Genomic DNA, 19,590 nt, shown 5'->3' on the forward strand with positions numbered 1-19,590 from the left:
TTCTGCCGTGATAACTAGGCACAGGTCTGAACAAGGTTTTGTGGGGTTTTTGAACTGCCGCTTTCCCTGGGAAAACCCACTGTTTACCATGGAACTAATGTCAACCTGCAGAAAACCCAGGTTGACTATTGTTCCAAGTCAGCGATAAAAAGTGGGTTTCCCCAGGGAAGGTGGCAGGACAAATTAAAAAAACCCCAAAATCTGCTTTGGACCTGTTATGTACTGAGCTGAATCATAGAACAATAGGATCCAGAATCAGCAGTCTGATTGGTCCGCAGGAGCCACCCAATCCAACTCCAGGTGGAAGTGAATCCGCAACCTGATTGGCCTGCAGGAGCAGCCAATCAGGCTGCTGGCAGAAGTCAATCCACAAACTGATTGGCCCACAGGTGTAGCCCTGAAGTAGCCAATCACGCAAAGCCCATTGTGTAAATAATGTATATAAGCAGATGGTTTTGGGAAAGGGGCATTCTTCTCTTCTTCTCCTTGATGACTACGAGCTGAATAAAGAGCATGAAATTCACTCTCAACTCCGAGTATATTTCAGGACCCATGCCTGAAAGTCACAAATCTGGGCCATGTTGTAGCTTTTCACTATTGCCACTGGATGTCACTGCCAGTCTATTTCATGTGCCATTTAAATAAAACAAAGCTATTTAAGGACAATTGTTTGGACTTAGATGAATGTGTTTGTGTTAATTTTAGTTCTTGCTAAACAGTAATAACATACCAAAGTGGCATGGGAATGCCTCTGTTTAAAAATATATGGCTTTTTAAAACACTGGGTTTTGAAACAGAAAACAAACATTTTCAGAACTGCCCCTGGCGAATGACTCTGACCTCTGTTGTTATGTCAGGGTGGAATAGCTACAAGCAAGCATAGCATCATCTGAGCTTTATAAACAGATCAAATTTTTGACTCCGAGGATAACTCGGCTGTCAAGAGGAATTGATCTACAACACCCAAAGGGAAATGCAATAATTTAAAGCGATGTCATTTGCCATCTGTGGGATCGTAGTGTAGTCTTCCTCCCATTATAAGCTCATAGTCAACTTCATATCTTCTGCTTTTTGCTCCAACTGCTATCAACCCCCTTACATCCATTTCCCCAGATTTCATCACAGGTGATTGATTGCACGGGATAAACTGTAGCTAACTGCAGAGATTTGCTTTGGTGATCCATGGCTCTGGGATCTGCATTGATAGAATAGCGGCTGTAAGATCCCCTAGATCAAATCCGGCAAGAAAATATACTTTTAAAAGGTGGAGGAGTTCTGAGGAGGGACTGTTGAGTGCTACCTCCTTAAGAAGCAAACCCAGGAATTCTCATGATGAGACAGGCATTGGGTGTGAAAGGGGAGGAATCATTTTTTCACTTCTCCAGCAGAAGTGACATTTAAATCCTAAATTTAACTGGATTGAAACAAAGTAAAATAAAAAATCCTTCCAGTAGCACCTTAGAGACCAACTAAGTTTGTCATTGGTATGAGCTTTCATGTGCAAGCACACTTCTTCAGATACTGGATCGTTAACAATCGACAATTCTCTGTTAAGCTGCCATAGTTTTGTAAGCTTTTATAAAACTATACAGTGGAACCTCAGTTTTCAGGTGTCTTGGAAGCCAAACAATTAGGAACAAGAACAGCGAAAACCTGGAAGTAATTGCTTTCGTTTTTTAAAGCGCCTCGGAAGTCGAATAGCTTCCGAGGCGCATTTCTCCATTTTTCCAATGGATTTTGCCGGCCGCCCATTGATCCACAGTTTTAAAAGATTTTGGAAGTTGAAAGCTCATACCTATGACAAACTTGGTTGGTCTCTAAGGTGCTGCTGGAAGGATTTTTTTTTATTTTGTTTCAACTACGTCAGACCAACACGGCTACCTACCTGTAACTGTCTTCCAGAATGGATTACATTCGAAAACCGAGGTTCCACTGTGAATTGCTTGAGACATTTTCTGTAGTAAGTGACGAATACAGTGGTACCTTGGTTGTCTAACAGCTTTGCTCCCGAACAAATCAGCTCCCAAACACCACAAACCCAGAAGTAAGTTTGCAAACGTTTTTTGGAAGTCGAACGTTCACCGCAGCTTCCACGGCTTCCGATTAAATGCAGGGAGCTCTACAGTCAATTGGAAGCCGTGCCTTGGTTTTCAAATGGCAAATAACAATAACAGTAGTTGTTGTTTTCTCCACTCGTAAGTTTTCTGACCTGGTCTTTTCACTGGTATAATGCAATTCCAAACAGGAAGGGGAAATTGTGTGGCTGCTGTGTATGAATTGTCCTAAAAACAGAAGAACACCCCCAGCTATGCTTTTAAGTGTTCTTTAAATTGGTCTTTGAGCGACTGGTTTAAATCTCTCACACACTTTGGGGGTTTGTTGTTGTTTAGTCATTTAGTCGTGTCCAACTCTTCGTAGCCCATGGACCGGAGCACGCCAGATATGCCTGTCTTCTACTGCCTCCCGCAGTTTGGTCAAACTCATGTTGGTACCTTCAAGAACACTGTCCAACCATCTCATCCTCTGTCATGCCCTTCTCCTTGTGCCCTCAATCTTTCCCAATATCAGGGTCTTTTCCCGGGAGTCTTCTCTTCTCATGAGGAGATAGGAGGCTTCTCATGGGGATAGGAGGTGCCAAGTTGCACCCAACATTGCCTCATCCTCCTGGCTCCCTGGCCTCGTTGCAACTGGTCCTGCAGCAGAAGTGAGCTTGGCAGAGGGGCAACCAGGGCCAAGTTGTGATGGCACTCATAATCCCTGCTCGTCCCGCCCCGGAGAGAGGTGGAGACCTTTTGAGAGGCAGTGATCAAACACAGGCCACTGAATACATAACAGACAGCACTGTTTCAGGGCTGGGAAGGGGGGGAGGGGCTATACTTTCATTGCTACTCCAGAAAACTTTATGAGGACCCCAACCTCATGGTATAACACCCCCGGGACACTCTGGACAGTCCTAGCTGCCCCATCGCAATAAAGGTCCTGGGCAGAGGAGGCCAATCATTGGGAAGAGGTCAAGATCGGAGCCTCCTCTGCCCCTCAAGATTGGGAGGGGGGCTCGGCCACATCTCAACAGGCATGTGCGGGGCTGAAGACACCTCAACTGGTGCCTATGTTGGGGGTGTGATCTTGAAAAATAGTGGAATGTTATTGATATGAGTTTGACCAAACTGCGAGAGGCAGTGCAAGACAGGAGTGCCTGGCGTGCTATGGTCCATGGGGTCACGAAGAGTCGGACACGACTAAACAACTAAACAACAACAACATTGATACCTTTTACCTATCAACAACAAAGGATCTTCCCTAAATCATCACGTGCTGCTTCATTTTCCTTTTCAAATGTTCCTGTTCGTAGCCTGGAACAATGCAGCTTCCTATTATCAGTCATCAGTTGTTCACTGTGTAACCTCGAGTTGAGTAACTTCTCCCTGTTGTGCTCAAGCCTCAGGGCGCAAGACATTCACTGCAGTGCTATGCCATTAGGGCATTTTGGCGTTATCTGAGCATCACTTCATTGCATGTGCGGAAAGCTCATGGCATCGCAATGCATTATTCACAGCTAGAAGTAGTGGCAAGAACATTTGTCTTAGCAAGAGGAAGTAGCATTAATGTAGCCCAGCGTAAAAGGGGGGGGGAATGGCAGGTCAGTGTTTGAAAAGAATCTGTTGGAGCAGGAGGAAAGAAACACTATGCAAATCTGCTTAGCATTTTGTGACTAGGGGAAAATTATAATCATTCCAACATGTGTATGAGAGATCACACACACACACCCCATATCTCTCAAAGGTTAGGCACCAGCTGATCAACTGGACAAATCCAGAGTTATACTCTTGAAGTTGATGAAATTATTCAGTAGTTTAATTGGCAGTGATAGGGAATCTCAATTTAAGGTGGGTGCTGATTTAATTTCTGCTACTACATACAGTAAAAGAGAGTGTTGGTAAATCGTGCAGTTGTGTGTGTGTGTGTGTGTGTGTGTGTGTGTGTGTGTGTGTTTGGTCTTTTCCATGGGAATGGAAACTGGAATACAACTGAAACAAAGAAATATTTTCCAAACTCAATGTGGCTTAGAGGTTAATCTAAGTGACAGGAGGAACTACGCAGAACAAAGACTAATCTTCTGCTTAGGGGCGAGGTCTCTAAGGGAATAAGGAATAAGAGACATTCCAGAGTGTAATAAATAGAGACGGGGTGAACTACAATTAAATCAAAGTACAGATCAAGAAGGAAAGAATAACTGTGTGTGTTGGGTGAGCCTATACTAGCCAAGAAAAGCATTGCTGAAGAAGTAGGAGTTCAGTAGAAATTAAAGCTACCTATGCATACTTACTTGGGAGAAAGTCCCATTGAGCGCAATACTTCTGAGTAAACCAAAAACACAGCAAACCTTTGAGATTTGCATTTCTATGAATTTTGCAATGCAGTTCCCCAGCCAAGTACAGTTCCCCAGCCAAGTACAGTGGTACCTCTACTTACGAATTTAATGCGTTCCGAACGCACATTTGTAAGTCAAAAAAAATTGTAAGTCGAAGCAACCCTATCTAAAAATTCGTAAGTAGAAAAAATCCTATCTAAACCACATCCAAGATGGCGGATGGAGCTCCATTTGTAAGTAGAAAAATTCGTAAGTAGAGTTATTTGTAAGTAGAGGTACCACTGTAATGTGCACAAATGGGGTAAAATGTGCATGCATATAAATGCATAGGTGAGCGAAAGGAACATGCACAAATGCGTTATATTAGGGGGAATTGCTTTGCAAAAATGCGTAGATTTGTCAAAACTGTGTACCTAAATGTTTTTATGAGAAATTCGTACAAAAATGCTGGTGAGTTTTCATAAACGTTTTTATTTTATTTTTATTGTCAATTTCTACAAAAAAGGTGAAAAACTGGGGGGGGGACTGGATGTAAGGTGGGGGAATGGGAAATTCTCAAAGTGAAATTGGCAGATTCTACCATCCCCCAGGGTGACTGAGTCAGATGACATTCCCTGCAGCTGAGGAGCTACTGAGGCCCAATAAAGATAGAAAATGTCAGCTGCAAATGTGCATAAATTAGGGTACCCATATTTCAAAAAGTAAAAATTGAAGTTTTTAAGCTATTTTTTAAAGGAAATTCACCAAAAAAAAAATCCCCACTTCTGGTTTTCCCAGACATTTTAACCGACTTCTGAAAATTCCAACTGGACGCCGCTTTTCTCGAACAAATCCTGGCAATATCTGGAAAATTCCAGACATATGGCAGGCGTAGCATAAGTGCTTGCAAGGGGGACTTTGAATGCGATTGCCAAGTACCAAGTGACCTTGCAGTGAAAATGGCATATGTATTATGCTGTTAATGGGAAAAGTACTGTTGCCACTTTAAATATTAAAAAAGCAATGCCTGAATCTTATGCAAAAGGTATTGCTGTTTCTTGAAATGTAAAGAGGTAATGTCTTGATCTTGTGCAACAAAAATATAAAGAGGTAATGACTTAATCTTATGCAATAAAGGCAAACACTCTTCCCCGAAGCCCATAGAAAGTAATTCAGTACAGATGGATAACAGCTTCCTTGAGATGCACATTCAAATGGGCATCTAATGCACATCTAGTTTCTGCTCATGGATCTGAATCCAGCAGATGTTCTATGCATGGAATCCTCATTGCATCCTTATCTTCATTGGAGCAACCGTGTATTATAGAAGCTTAGGTTGGTATGCTTGTTGGTGTTTTCCCGAAGCCCCAAATTGTTTCCAGACTCTCATTCTCTGTGTGCAAAACTATCATTTCCAATTTATTTTTAGCACAACCTGTATTTGCAAACACTCCCACTCTCTGAACCTGGCACAGATTGACAGGAAACGACTTTTCCTGTAATGTAAAGAGAAACTTGTTCCCTACATAAAAGCGGTATCTGATTTCCTAATGAATTGTGCTCTGCAAGTGTCTCATTAAAAAATGTTTAGAGTGTGATTGCTAATACAGTATGTGTAACCCTTTGGGGGGTATCATTTTTGATCAGTTTAAGGTGCTGAGTCTTTTTTATAACAGGCATAGCCAACCTTGGCTCTCCAGATGTTTTGGAACTACAACTCCCATGATCCCTAGCTAACAGGGCCAGTGGTCAGGGATCATGGGAGTTGTAGTTCTAAAACCTCTGGAGAGCAAATGTTGCCTATGCCTGTTTTATAAGCTACAGCCATACCTTGGTTGTCGAACGGAATCCATTCCGGAAGTCCATTCGACTTCTGAAAACGTTCTGCAACCAAGGCGCAGCTTTCAATTGGCTGCAGGAGCTTCTTGCACGCAATCGGAAGTCTTGGAAGCTGCGTCAAACATTCGGCTTCCAAAGGACATTCGCAAAACAGAACACTCACTTCCAGGTTTGCAGCGTTCGGGAGCCAAAACGTTCGACTCGCAAGGCGTTCGGGATCCAAGGTACGACTGTATTACTTTCTCATAGTAGAAACTGTGAACTTAGTAACCTGGGAGAGACTGCAATGAACTCAGTGGGACTTGCTTCCGAGTGGACATGTATAGAATTGTACAATTAGCCAGTATTCTAAACTAAGCTACTTTTTGGAATATATTGTACTTGCACTGTACAGATTTTTGGCAATCAGCTATAATTGTAGAGAGTTTGTTATTTCTGTGAGGCAATGAAAATGTACCCCTTATTGCCAGGGGTGCCAACTTGAATAAAATATGGGGAGGCAGGTAAACCAGTCAAGGAGATTCGTAACTATACAACCTGTAGAAGACATTTGAAGGTAGCCCTGTATAGCGAAACATTTTATTATGTATCTAAATATGTTGGAAGCCACACAGAGTGGCTGGGGCAACCCAGTCAAAGGGGCAGGGTATAAATATTGTTGTTGTTGTTGTTGTTGTTGTTGTTGTTGTTATTATTATGGACATCCTTATTTACATCGGAGAAATGTTGGAGCGTATGAGTTCAGCTTCAGTAACAAACTATTCAAATGCATTGAATCAAGAAGGTAAACTTCGTCCAAGGATAGACAATCATGCTTCAGGAGGAAACACAATATTCACATGCCTGGTTGAAAGTTAGTCCGGTGCTAGAATATTAGGACTGGAAGGGGAGTCCTGGGTCCAAATCTCCACTCAGTGGACAACGCTTAGGCTAGGCTGATGAAGTAGGTTTGCTATCTCCTAGGGGTATTATGAAGATAAAATGGAATCATCCCATGCAAGTTAGACTGAGCTGCTTTGAGGAAGAATTTATAGAATTTAGTTTCATAGAATATATAGAATTTAGTTTCATTTGTGCTACTGCAGTGTATTTATTTATTCCGTTCATATTCCACCTTTCCTCCCAGGAACTCAAGATGGCATCTATTGTTCTCCCCCTCCTCATTTATTCTCAACAACAACCCTGTGATGTAGGATAGACTGAGAGGCAGTGACTGAGTGGAGATTTGAACGATGGTCTCCCAGGACCCAGTCCAACAATCTATCGCCATCCCACCCCATTGGCTCTCTGGGACTCCTGTATGTTTCAATCGTTTTTTCATTCTTCTACATCTAAACAGATGAAGCACGTGCAAAATGGAATAAGAGCAAGCTTTGTGGGAATGAACGCCATAATGATCACCATTCCCTCGGAGAATGAATTCAGGTGGTGTGTGCTGGCTGGATTAGAGTCAAAATGGGGCCACCAAAAAGTGAGAAGGTATTATCCCCAAAATTTGCAGACATAAACTTAAAAAGTTTTGAAACAAATCTTTGAAACAAAAAAAAAAGCCTGGTGGGAATTGAGTGTGGTCAATAGCTGTGAAATACTGAGTGCCAATTTGATAAGGGAAGTGGAAATGTAGAATGGGAGCAGTAGTGGAAGGGAATGGGTAGTCTGCACCCCTTAATGAAGACTGTAACATTATTTTATTTTATTTTATTTTAGAAGGTTGCACCTGTTTGGAATGTTGTACCTGTTAAATTCGAATACTGTAATAAAGTACAAAAGTTGCTATTTTGGTGTGCAAGCTTTAGAATTATACAAGATTGTTCATAATGCAGAAACGAAAAATGAATTATTCTCAGCAATACATTTATTCCCCAAGATTCCTTACCACTGCCAATTTTAGGTCTCTTGCAGGTACATCTAAGAGCACTTTTCTGTATTGTTGGGATGTCACCTACATCTAAGAATATATAATTCCTGATGTACCGTATATTGAATTCCATGTTGTTCAACATAACAGTTTGGATTAATTTTGCCCAAGGCAGAAATAGCACCAACAAGTTTGGTCTTCTAACAAATTTGTTTAGCTATATTTGCAATGCACAATGATTAAAAACAAAAACCAGTGGATATTAAAAGTCAACCCTAGACAGGTAAAATAAATAACAGAAATCCCAAGACTTCCAACTTGGTTCTAAAAGAACAAGTCCACATTTTAAATGAAAAATACAGTTATGATTACCTTCCGATTTGCCATCAGTCATGCCAGCTATCCCATGCAGAAGAGAGAAGTTGAATGTCAAACCTTTTTCTGTTTGCTTTCCACGAAACATGTCATTACAGAGGTGACTCAGGGCAAAGAGTAAAACTGGAGACTTTCGCTAAATCTCTATTTAACTGAAGTCAGTCCCACTTAAGTGTCTTGGTTTAAACTGGCCATTACTGCCTTAAAATATTCATTACGATTCTATTATGAGCCATGACTTGTGTAGGCCAATTCTAAGCATGTGGCTCAAACCACTGTCTACCTGAAGTTAACCAGGTCTCAGTCTGGTCAGTGCTACCCAGATGAGAGACAACTTGCATGCCACCATGTGTTCCAGGATGGAAGAAACGTTGGCTATACATGTAAGAAAAAATACAATATTGCTGCTACCAGATGAATTTTGAGATATCTTCCCCCTCTCTCAAATTCCAGGTGGAACAGTTGCATCAAAAAATCTAGGTGTCCTTCTGGGGGTGGGGTGGGGGACTCACATGGGATAATGTGTAACTTGGCTTCTACAACTCACCCAGTCTCTTCAGGGGTGAAATTAATCAAGGAGCATGTTGGGTAATACAATGGTACCTCAGAAATTGAACGGAATCCATTCCGGAAGTCCGTTCAACTTCCAAAACGTTTGGAAACCAAGGCGCGGCTTCCGATTGGCTGCAGGAGCCAATCAGATGCTGCGGAAGTCGCATCGGACATTCAGGTTCTGAAGAACATTCGCAAACCGGAATACTCACTCATCTTTTCTGCTATAATTTTCAACAGGAAACCATTATTCAAATTGTCCCTAGGATAAACACTAGGAAAAAGCAATGAAGTTTCTACAAGAAACAGACAGAGAGCTTTCCCCCTTCTTCCTTTTGACCCAGTGAATATGAAGAAATAAAGAGCTGTGACAAGGAGGAGGGAAAATATCACAAGTTTTTGTTTAGAATTATTTCCCGTTGACTCCAGGTATGATACATGAATTTGAATGCACTGGATGTAGCTCTTAGAGTTTAATGAGCTAAAGAATCAATAGTCAAATTCGGTAAATATATTGATGCCAATAGAAATTCAAATTTCAACTCTTAGGAAATCTTAAAAATACAAGAGCCTTTACCACTTAGCTGAAGAGGATCTTAAACAATAAGCAGTATGATTCAGAGAGTCATGTAAACCTCATTGCTGTGATATGAATGACTGATGGGAAGATTTTCTGGTTTTCTTCTTCAATCTGGATAGAACAAACACTGAACACGACAGAACATCAAACACACTGAAAAATCTTGTAAACAGGTCTTATGTAGGGGCAAGCACCACACAAAAAGCAGTCCAAGAAAATGTGCAGGTGGGAGATACGAGAAGAGTAAGAGATTTGGTTCTATAAAATCATGGCACACAGGGAAGTGAATACTGCAGATAATTCAAGTCCTTTAGTATTTCTTATCTTACTTCAGAATGATGAAAGTTAAAAACTAGCAGTGGCAACAATGGGGTTTTGGACAAAAGAAAAGAAGTGGCCGCCAGGAAGTGGCACAACCCAAAATTGAGCAGGAAAAAGGAGTGTTCACTTCAGTTTGCTCTACTGTAAGGTCTGCATTATACACATAAAGCATCATCATATCACTTTAAGCAATCATGGCTTCCTGCAAGGACTCTTGGGAATTGTAGTTTGTTAATGTGAGGGAACCAGTTTAACAATCAATCCCTCTTCCCAGGGAACTCTGGGAATTGTAGTTCTGTGAGGGGAATAGGGGTCTCCTAAGAATGTTCAGCTCCCTTAACAAGCTACAGTTCCCATAATGCTTTGGAGGAAGCCATGGCTCTTAAAGTGGAATAAGAGTGATTTAAATGCATGGTGCAAATGGGGCTATAGAATATAGAACTTGAACTTTAAAAAGAGCATGTAACTGAAAAAAATCCCACAGTATTGATGCCCATTCTCAAGAGAGGAGGAATGCCACCTTATTCCATAAGTCCTTTTAGATCTAATGAGGTCATGGAAGAATGTACTTCTTTATTTTGCTGCAGTAGACACCTTTAATATCAACCCACAATGTGAATCTTGCATTGTTTTTATGGGGGATAGTTGTCATGAATCAAGGGTAGCCAATTTCATACCCTACAGATGTTGCTGGACTGAATTGCAACTTCTGTCATCCCTGAGCATTGGCCATGCTGGCTGGGGGCTGTGTCAGAGTCACATTGCCTGTGTCTGGCATAAATGGATTTTCCCCATGCAGGCAAAAATGGGGTGTGCTGGTTTTTATGTTGGGTAGAACATTCGTCAGATGCAATTTTTCACATGCTGAGCATCTCTGTTGAGTAGAGTATTGGGGGTATCTAATGGTGAAGTTTCTAGGAAGCCAGGAAGCTAGGTGTTGTTTATGCCTTGCATTGAGAAGTGACAGCAACCTCTGTGCCATGAATGAGCTCTGGTTTGTTACCTGAGTGGAAACAGATACATGACATAGATAATTCAGGAACTTTACAAAAGAGTTAGTGTTAGTGTTACATGCAAACCAGATCAACACATCATTGATCAAGGCTTGTGTTTTCTTATAAAGGTGGTGTTACTTTAAAAAACGACACACCACTGATGCACATTTCAATTACCATGATACTACATGCAATTTTGAGACCTCCGGGTATAGGGTGGTACATAAATTCAATAATTAAATAATAATAAGTGTATCCTGAAGGCACAAATGAGATACCCCGGGGTGGGTACTAGCTCTTCTGCTAAGACATATAAAACAATTATCCACCAAGGAACATAGGAACTGCCTTATACCAAGTCCATCGACCTCAGTATTGACCGGCAGTAGTCCTAACTGGGGATACTGGGGATCTATATTCTTTTGATAGGACAATCTCAAGCCCTCTGAGAACAGGTGAACTATCACTAATTCTGCATACCAGCTGAGATACATAAGCTCTGCATGTGGAAAGTTTTTAACAGGGCTTCCTTAACAGATCTTTGGAAGATTTTGGTATCTCAAAATGAGAAATAGCTTCAGCCTGTTCTCACAGAAATTGAGAGGATTATCTTCATGGACCCAGTATAGCAGAGCTTTCCAAACCGTATGTTGTGACACGTTATCATGTTGGCTGCAGTGTGTAGCTGTGTCGTGCAAACGCTCCCAGGGCTGGAAAGAGGCTGGTTTAACTTCCAGTTTGCTAGTAAAGCTGAATTGCTGTGTCGTGAAATGATGCACATATAAAAAGCATGTCACTAGCAGTGCTTTTTTTCTGGGGGGATGCAGGGGTACGCATACCCCTAAACATTTTGTGAATCTTTCTACTTTTACCCATTTTCTGTATTTATTTTCCTTGCTTTGACCTATAAAATGGTGATTTTCTTGAGTCAAAATGAGAGTACCCCTAAACATTTTTTTAAAGAAAAGTAGCATTGGTCACCAGCATGAAAAGTTCGGAGAGTTCTGCAGTATAGTATTCACTCAAGACTATTCTACAGTTCTGTTAATTGTATGGGATACTCAACTTGCTGATTTTAGAGTAAATGGATTTATGAATGTTCTTGGATAATTTGCTTTGTATTTGGGGAATTCATCCGTCAATAAACATCTGCCTGCTTTTGATTAAAATCTGACTAGCACTAAACAGTAAGAGTTTGGTAATGAAATATTGAATATTAGACTGAACCAGGTTTGCACCGCATTTTGTGAGTAGGCAGTTCACAAAATAACCCCATCCACCCTTGGTAACACTGGCAGATGAATTTCTCTTTCATGACCTCCATGTCCTCCTGCTGCAGATTTCCTTCCACAACTACTCTTCTCTCCGTTTCAGAGATATCGAGCCAAATCTTAAAACTGTCAGGAGACAAGTGCAGGTAGGCATCCGATTCACTGTTTTTACGAATGCATCGTCCATTCTTCTTACAGAGAACTTTGCTGCAGAGCTTGGCCGCAGAGGTCACATTAATGATATAATGTCCAAAGAGGCCATCCACGTACTTTTTCACAGTTAAACAGTTGTTCTAAAAGAAAGCAAAGACAGGTTTCCTTACAGAGCAATCCTATAGATGTCTTCTCAGAAATAGGCCCCACTGAGTGCAATGGATCTTATTCCCAGGTAATTGGTTCTATAGGATTCCACCTCTAAGCAGTTGGCACTACAGTCAAACCTCGGCTCTCAAACACTTCCGTTATCATACGTTTCGGCTCCCCAAAGCCAAAAACACAGAAGTAAGTGTTCCTGTTTTCGAATGTTTTTCATAACCTGAACATCCGACGTGGCTTCCACTGAGTGCAAGAAGCTCTTGCAACCAATGGGAAGCCACGCCTCGGTTTTCGAACGTTTCAGAAGCCAAATGGGCTTCCAGAACGGATTTTGTTCGAGAACCAAGGTACCACTGTATTGTCTAAATGACTAGCACAGATATTTGTTCAAGGGCAGGCATAGGCAAACTCAGCCCTCCAGATATTTTGGGACTACAACTCCCATAATCCCTAGCTAACAGAACCAGTGATCAGGTATGGTGGGTGTTGTAGTCCCAAAACATCTGGAGGGCCGAGTTTGCCTATGCCTGTTCAAGGGAATGTGAAATGGGTTCAGTCATGAGTGATTATGAAACTTCTTTGAAAAACAAAAATCTCAGCTTTGTTTGTTTATTCCTAAATTTCTGGAGTACAGAGAACAATGACGAAATGTGTGGGTAAGGAAAGTGTTTGGTCTGACTTTTGCTAATCCCAGTACCAGGTTCTCCCCATCTTCCAGTCTGCTAAAGGCAAGTACGGTAGTAACTTCCTCTTTGCTTCCCCATTCAAAGTCTAGCATAAATAGGTTTGGTAGATCACAGATTTTTGAAGCCAAAATAGCACATGCACAAAATGAGTACATTCATTAGAATATCTCTATTACACGCTACCAAAGAATTAAAATTTGGGTTTGAGTTCTTCAACACAAAATGTTGCACAGCCTGTGCATTCTACATGTGACACCCCAAGTGTTGCTATAGGCTGGATCTAGACACATCAGGAAAGTGTTTCAGGAAAACGTGTTGTAAACCTCAAAGTGGGAAATCACATTGGCGAAAGACGGAACTCTACAGCGCCACCTGGCGTCACAGTGTTATAACACATATAAAATGATTTTTCTTTACTAATGTAGCTGAGTCCATATTCTTCCAAATGCATGCGCACAACACCCACATGCAAATCTCTAGGTTTACCTCTAACTCAGATGAGCCACCGAGCTTGCCCTGTTCAGATGTATTCTAAATTTGATGTGTGTGTGTGTGTGCCTTAACCACTTACAGAATGACTGATAAAATTATTGGACTTAGCTGAGATGGCTAAAGCAACATGCTTAATTAGAGAAAAACCATTAATAACATTTGTTAAGGATTGGAAATTTCTTATGGACTTTTGCATAAAAGAGAAAATGAACTTGTAATATCTGGATTGAAAGGTTGAAAAAAAATACTAGCTTATAGAAGATAGAATAGTTGTGTTCTAAAGAATGAATGTTATATGTAGCTGCAGAGCCGGAAATCCTTTTATTCTACTCTGTCTTTCTTTAGTTTTTTCTTTCTTTTCCTTCTTTTCTGCTCTCTCCTTTAGATTTCTCATTTCCTTGTATTTTCTTTGCTCTTTTTTAGATTAATTAGTTGTTTTATCTCATTATATTATATAAAAAAATACTTTGCAATGGCTATGTATTTCTGTATATCTTTGGATCAGTACCAACAAGTAAAATAAAATAAAATTGATTTGGGGATTCGTATGGCGGGGTCAGCAAACTTTTTCAGCAGGGGGCTGGTCCACTGTCCCTCAGACCTTGTGAGGGGCTGGACTAGATTTTTTTGGGGGGTGAACGAATTTCTATACCCCAGTAATAACCCAGAGATGCATTTTAAATAAAAGGGCACGCTCTACTCATGTAAAAATGTGCTGATTCCCGGACCGTCGGCGGGCCGGATTAAGAAGCCGATTGGGCCAGATTCGGCCCCCGGGCCTTAGTTTGCCTACCCATGAGCTAAACTATTGGAGATCTTTTTTCTGGGAAGGCCAATCTTGGGATGCATATTGCCATTCCCAGATCTGTGGGCCATAGAAATAGCAAGAAATAGCTATCTTTGCTGCCATCTTCTGGGGATTGGGGGTATGTGTAGGAGGAGGGGGGGTCCCGAGAATTCCTGCAAAACTCAGCTCATTTTTCTTAACCCAAATTCACTTACAGTAGAACTGGCATACTGCATGCTTCCCCACAGGACAACTCCTGCTGCCCCCAAAGCTGCACTCTCGCCAATAGTGTTCACCAAGTCTTCCTGAAAAGTAAGCCACGGATATGCATAATATAATAGGGTTGCCATATTTTGACAAGCAAGAAAGAGGATGCTGTGACAGCTCTCATTCTAAATACCCCTACGACATGTAGGCTATAGAAGCTGTGATATATTGCTGAGGGGGGGTCAGGAGAAGAGAAGAGGAAAGCAAGTCTTCAGCCACCCGTTATGTCTACATCTCATCCAGAAAGTATAGCCAAATTTTTTAAAAAAATATCCACCCGGACAGAAATTTCACCCCTGGAAAAGAGGGTGTTTCCTGGAAAAAGAGGACACATGGCAACCCTAATAGAGCACGCTGCACAGTCAAAGCATCATTGTCCATTTTGTACCCACCCATTTTTCTCAGGGGGGGTTGGGGGGGTTACCTCTCGTGAAACAAGTTTGGATGGTTTTTGAAACACTACAATAATACTCTTTAGCGCCTGTTTGCCAGAGATCTCAGTGTGTTGAATGCACACACCACATAGGCAATAATACCTCTCTTGCGCCACTATCAACTCTCTTTAAAAAAATAATAATAAGCAAACACTGTCTGCAGTAAAAGCAATGGTGGCAGTTTCAAGAGACACCCAAATGATCAGGTTAGAACACAGTAAACATATAACATTTGAAGCAAAGTGAACCATCCATTAAAATCAAAAGTTCTGAATCTAGAAAGCTATACCCCCATCCCCTGACAACTATATAATTCAGCGCTGATCCTGTCATATTCCGTCCCTCTACCAACCCTGAATTACAGATGACATAAAGTGCCCTGTTTTGAGAGGTTCTGTACACACCATACATTTAAAGTAGATTGCTGCCCTCAAAGAATCCTGGGAACTGTAGTTTATCTCCTACGGAGCTCCAATTTCCACCACCCTTATAACAAACCACAGTTCCCCAGGTTTTTCAGAGGAAGTTGCGTGCTTTACGTATATGGTGTGTACACAGCTTGAGTACAGAACTGAAATGTAGGGAATTTTGTATCCACCAGAACTGCCTTGAATGCATACAAGTGATAGAAAGTTTAGACAACATAGCCCTGATCACTTGCTCTACCTGCCTCCTCCTACATGTAGACAGAGAAGAAGGGGCTCTGCAGGCTAACTTCACCTCCATCAGCTTCAGTGTCAAACCTATGTGGGAGGTCTGAAGTGGAAATCTCTGCATTATCGGGTGAACATACTCCCAGAACCAGCATTGGAAACCCAGATAGCTGCAGCGATACACATACTATCAAGAACCCAGGTTCAATGAGGATTCCCAACAGCATGAAGATGTGCCCACATAAAACCCCATCCTCACAGATGCTAAATGCAGAAACTTTGAGGCATGGCCACCAGTGAGTGCTTTGACAGGTGAGTCCCCTCTCAATGAAGCATGTCCCTAAAACAAGGGTGGGAAACTTGTGTGTTGCTGGACTCCAGCTCCCATCAAGCCCAGTCCCACACACCCCCCAAAAAAACCAACAACCCAGAGGCATTTCTTTCGGGTATGGTACAGACAGGGGGCAGAAAAAGCTATTTCTGTATGCAATGACAGCAGCTTGGAATATGTTAGCTCAGAAATGCAAGGTGGGAGACAGTCCAGAGGAGGAGGAATAGCTGAAAATGATGGAATGTGCAGAGCTAGCAGGCCTAACCAGCAAGGTAAGAGAACAAGAAGAACAGGTGTATAAAGAGGAATGGAAATTATTTGTGGAGTGTTTGGGAAACAATTGAAAGCAAGTGAAAACGCTAGCGGCATTATTGTAAATTAAACAGTATAATTTAGATTAATATATAATGGAAAGGGGGAAACTAGATGGAGGAAATCTAGGACCTCTAACTGCCAGGCCCTGGTTCCCATACCACCTTTGCAGTCTCTTTTATGCATATTGCTGCTCATGTGAATATTTGGCATCACTAGTGTAACCTCAGATTTAAGAGAAGTCTGCAATCCACCTTCCGTAGCAGGGAGTCCTGGTTTCAAAGTACAGATTACTAGCAAAAGCTGTCCTGAGATCTTCCATAAGTCCCTTTCTCTGACATTATGGTTTCCACCTCTGTACAATCACATCAATATGCAAGAATATCAGAAAGGGTAACACGTGTTGGTGTGTATCTGAGAGCTTATTAGATGCCGGCATCCTTACCTCTGCCAAAGCATGAAATGTATAGGCATAATATGGCCTGGCATACACAAAAACAGGCAAAGCATAGTCCTTCCGAGCGATTGAAGCAATGCGTATTGCTTCTTTAACCCGATGGTGTACAAATTTCAAAGCGTTTGGGCTGCCCTTCAGCATGTACTCCAGGTATATGGAAGGGTAAAGGGCCGTGCTTTCTTTCCACAGCCAAAGCAGATGATCATTCCGCAAAGATTCAATCTCTGGACATTTGCCCGTGTACGTGTCTGGGTGGTTCTTGTAATCATAATTGTAGCAGTCTGGGTAGAGGTAGTAACCCCAGAGTCCATTTGGCCTCATATCTTCAGCTAGGAGAAGGGTGCTGTTCATAAAACCCTTCCCTGCATTTTCAAAATCTTCCTTCGCAACTTGCCTGATTTTATTCTCGGGCCACTGAGGATACTGCTTTCTGACAAGTTCAAGAGACTTATTTCTGTAAATTGCTTTATGGCCCCAGTTTCTATCCCATTGGGGTCTCCAGTTTTCCCAGTCGATGACCCCGAGCCCGTGGAATTTCTGCATGGCGATGGCACGCTCAATGTCAGCCTTGGCTTTGATGAGGTGTTTGGTGAGGCTCTCGTTTTGTGGCACCCCGCCATTGATGGATTCGCCATTGTCCTCTACATGGGGATAGTACCCTAGATGAGTGTGATAGAATATTGTCACACTGGAGCCGCTCAAGGTCTCGTTTGGATTTGTCACGATGTCGAAAATGTTGAGGTCCAAATCAACCTTGTAGCGCCGCCGACACTGTTCAGTCGGTGCATTCCAAAACACTAGAAATGGTTTGTTAGGGAACAGTGGCGCTCTCGTCTGCATGATTTCACTTCCATTGTCGACCATCAGCAGCACCCACAGTGCTAGGTATTTAATCCACACGTGGCTCATAGTATGGGGTAACTTCATCAAAGGAAAAACTGAAAGAGATAAGAAAGAAACGTTAATGAACAGTGGCAACCAAGAGTCGGGAAGAACTTTGCCCCTCTAATTGTCAGGCGGCAGAGGAGCCAACCCCCAAGGCAGGTTGCCAGGAACGGACAAGACAAGGAAAGTCCTTACCACCTGCTTTTATTCAATATTCACAGAGAGAGGCTCGGGAACGTGGTCCCTCAGAACAATAGCGCTGCTCTCCCACTTCCTCATGCGTCATTGCTATGGGTGATGGAAAGCGCCTTCGGCCTTTGAGCTCTTTGCTCTACTACTTTCAAGGCCCGCAATGTTCTGGGAGAAGGGGGGGGATCTGGGATGCTTTCTAAAGACACTGTGTCCACCAGCTGTCGCTCCCCTAGTGCTTCTTCCTCCTCCTCTCCCATTATTTCCCAGCTTTTCCCCTCATCTGCCTCTGAGCTGTGACCTCCCTCAAACCTGTGTTGTAATTCTTAACTGTCTCCTCCTTGTCTGGAAGGGTCAGGCTGGGGAAGCAGTCTCCACCATTCCTCCTCTGCCCAGACCCTGACATCAATTGATGAATAGCTGTGGGGAACCTTTGGCCCTGCCGATGTTGCTAAACTACAACTCCCATCATCTCTGGCTATTGCCCGGGCTTGATGAGGCTGATGGGAGTTGTAGTTCAGCAACATATGGAGGGCTAAAAGGTTCACCATGCCTGAATTAAAAGTTGTAGCCCTGGAAAAATATGTGCAGATTGATCCAATTGTCATTCTATATAAACTTGGAGTTAGTGAAATTAACTAAGTGGTGCAAATATTTGAGTAGGCATGCCTAGGATTGTAGTGTCTGTGATGATTTGATCCCATTTAAATCAATGAAGCTTGGGCTAGTAATTACTAAAGTTTTCCATTGGTTTCTCTGGGATGAAGACTGCAATTCCGTATGCACTTTCTTCAGAGTAAGCCCCATTGAACTTGATGGGACTAAGTCTGAGAAGACACACATAGAATTGCAATGTAATGTACTTGACTACTCAGATGTTGTTTAAGTTGTGAGTTGTGCGAACCAGTATTTTCACATTTAATCAGTCATTTGATGAAAGTTCAATTCCAAAAACAGAATGGCAATAGAATTCCCCGTAAGGTTTCCAAACCAATCTTGATTAACATTCTAAAAGCACATCATAAATGGTTAAAATAACAGTCACTAATCAGCAATCCGTGCTATGTCGATTTGATTACTATAAAAACATTAAATAAAACATACATTTCCCCCCCTCCTACTGGTCTTATTAGTTTTTTTATTATTATTACTAGCTGTTGAGTGTATGCAATACACAACATATTGACATCATATTGACACTTGTTGTTCCAGCAAGTGTTTTACAAGATGAAATGTATCACACAGCAGCAATATCTCAATGCTAAATATTTCCTTACTGGGAGGAAGGCTCCTTACTGGGAAATGATTTCCCCCATCATCTTCCCCCAGCCCCACTTACTGGGCCCCTTACTGGGAAATGATTTACCCCATCATCTTCCCCCAGCCCCACTGAAGAGCCAACCCATTTACACTACACTATTGCTTCTGACTCTGTTATATTTTTCATGGCCCTAACACTAACCCTATATGTAGGCAGAGCAGGGTCTGCCAAGGAGACAGAATATTTGCTCATCACTTCCTCTGATGCTTCCAACAGGTTTGGTAGTAACCATCCCTGGTCCTTCATTCCTCATCAGATCCCTCTGTGTACTGAAGGTAAGCAGCTTCCTGAAGTTCCGTTCCATTATAACCCCACCATT

At 42.0% G+C, this 19,590-nt stretch overlaps 1 protein-coding gene across 1 annotated transcript; it reads right to left on the reverse strand.

Annotated features, from left to right (window-relative positions):
* Nucleotides 1–12,087: 12,087 nt before the first annotated feature.
* On the reverse strand, nucleotides 12,088–17,785 carry LOC132592734 (hyaluronidase-1-like). The gene is made up of 3 exons (XM_060279421.1): nucleotides 16,865–17,785; nucleotides 14,638–14,727; nucleotides 12,088–12,435 (listed from the first exon to the last, which is right to left on the reverse strand). Exons 1-3 carry the CDS (start codon nucleotides 17,783–17,785, stop codon nucleotides 12,088–12,090), a joined length of 1,359 nt encoding a protein of 452 aa, XP_060135404.1.
* Between the last annotated feature and the right edge of the window lie 1,805 nt (nucleotides 17,786–19,590).

Source organism: Zootoca vivipara, chromosome 10, assembly GCF_963506605.1.
Source record: "Zootoca vivipara chromosome 10, rZooViv1.1, whole genome shotgun sequence".
Classification (NCBI taxonomy): domain Eukaryota; kingdom Metazoa; phylum Chordata; class Lepidosauria; order Squamata; family Lacertidae; genus Zootoca; species Zootoca vivipara.

Excerpts from the sequence above, each read along its gene's own strand:
- LOC132592734 (XM_060279421.1), bottom strand. The coding sequence starts at position 17,785 with ATGAGCCACGTGTGGATTAAATACCTAGCACTGTGGGTGCTGCTGATG. Across the intron at positions 14,728-16,864 it reads CATTTCATGCTTTGGCAGAG|GAAGACTTGGTGAACACTAT; the intron begins GTAAGGATGCCG and ends CTTACTTTTCAG. Across the intron at positions 12,436-14,637 it reads TGCAGTATGCCAGTTCTACT|AACAACTGTTTAACTGTGAA; the intron begins GTAAGTGAATTT and ends GCTTTCTTTTAG.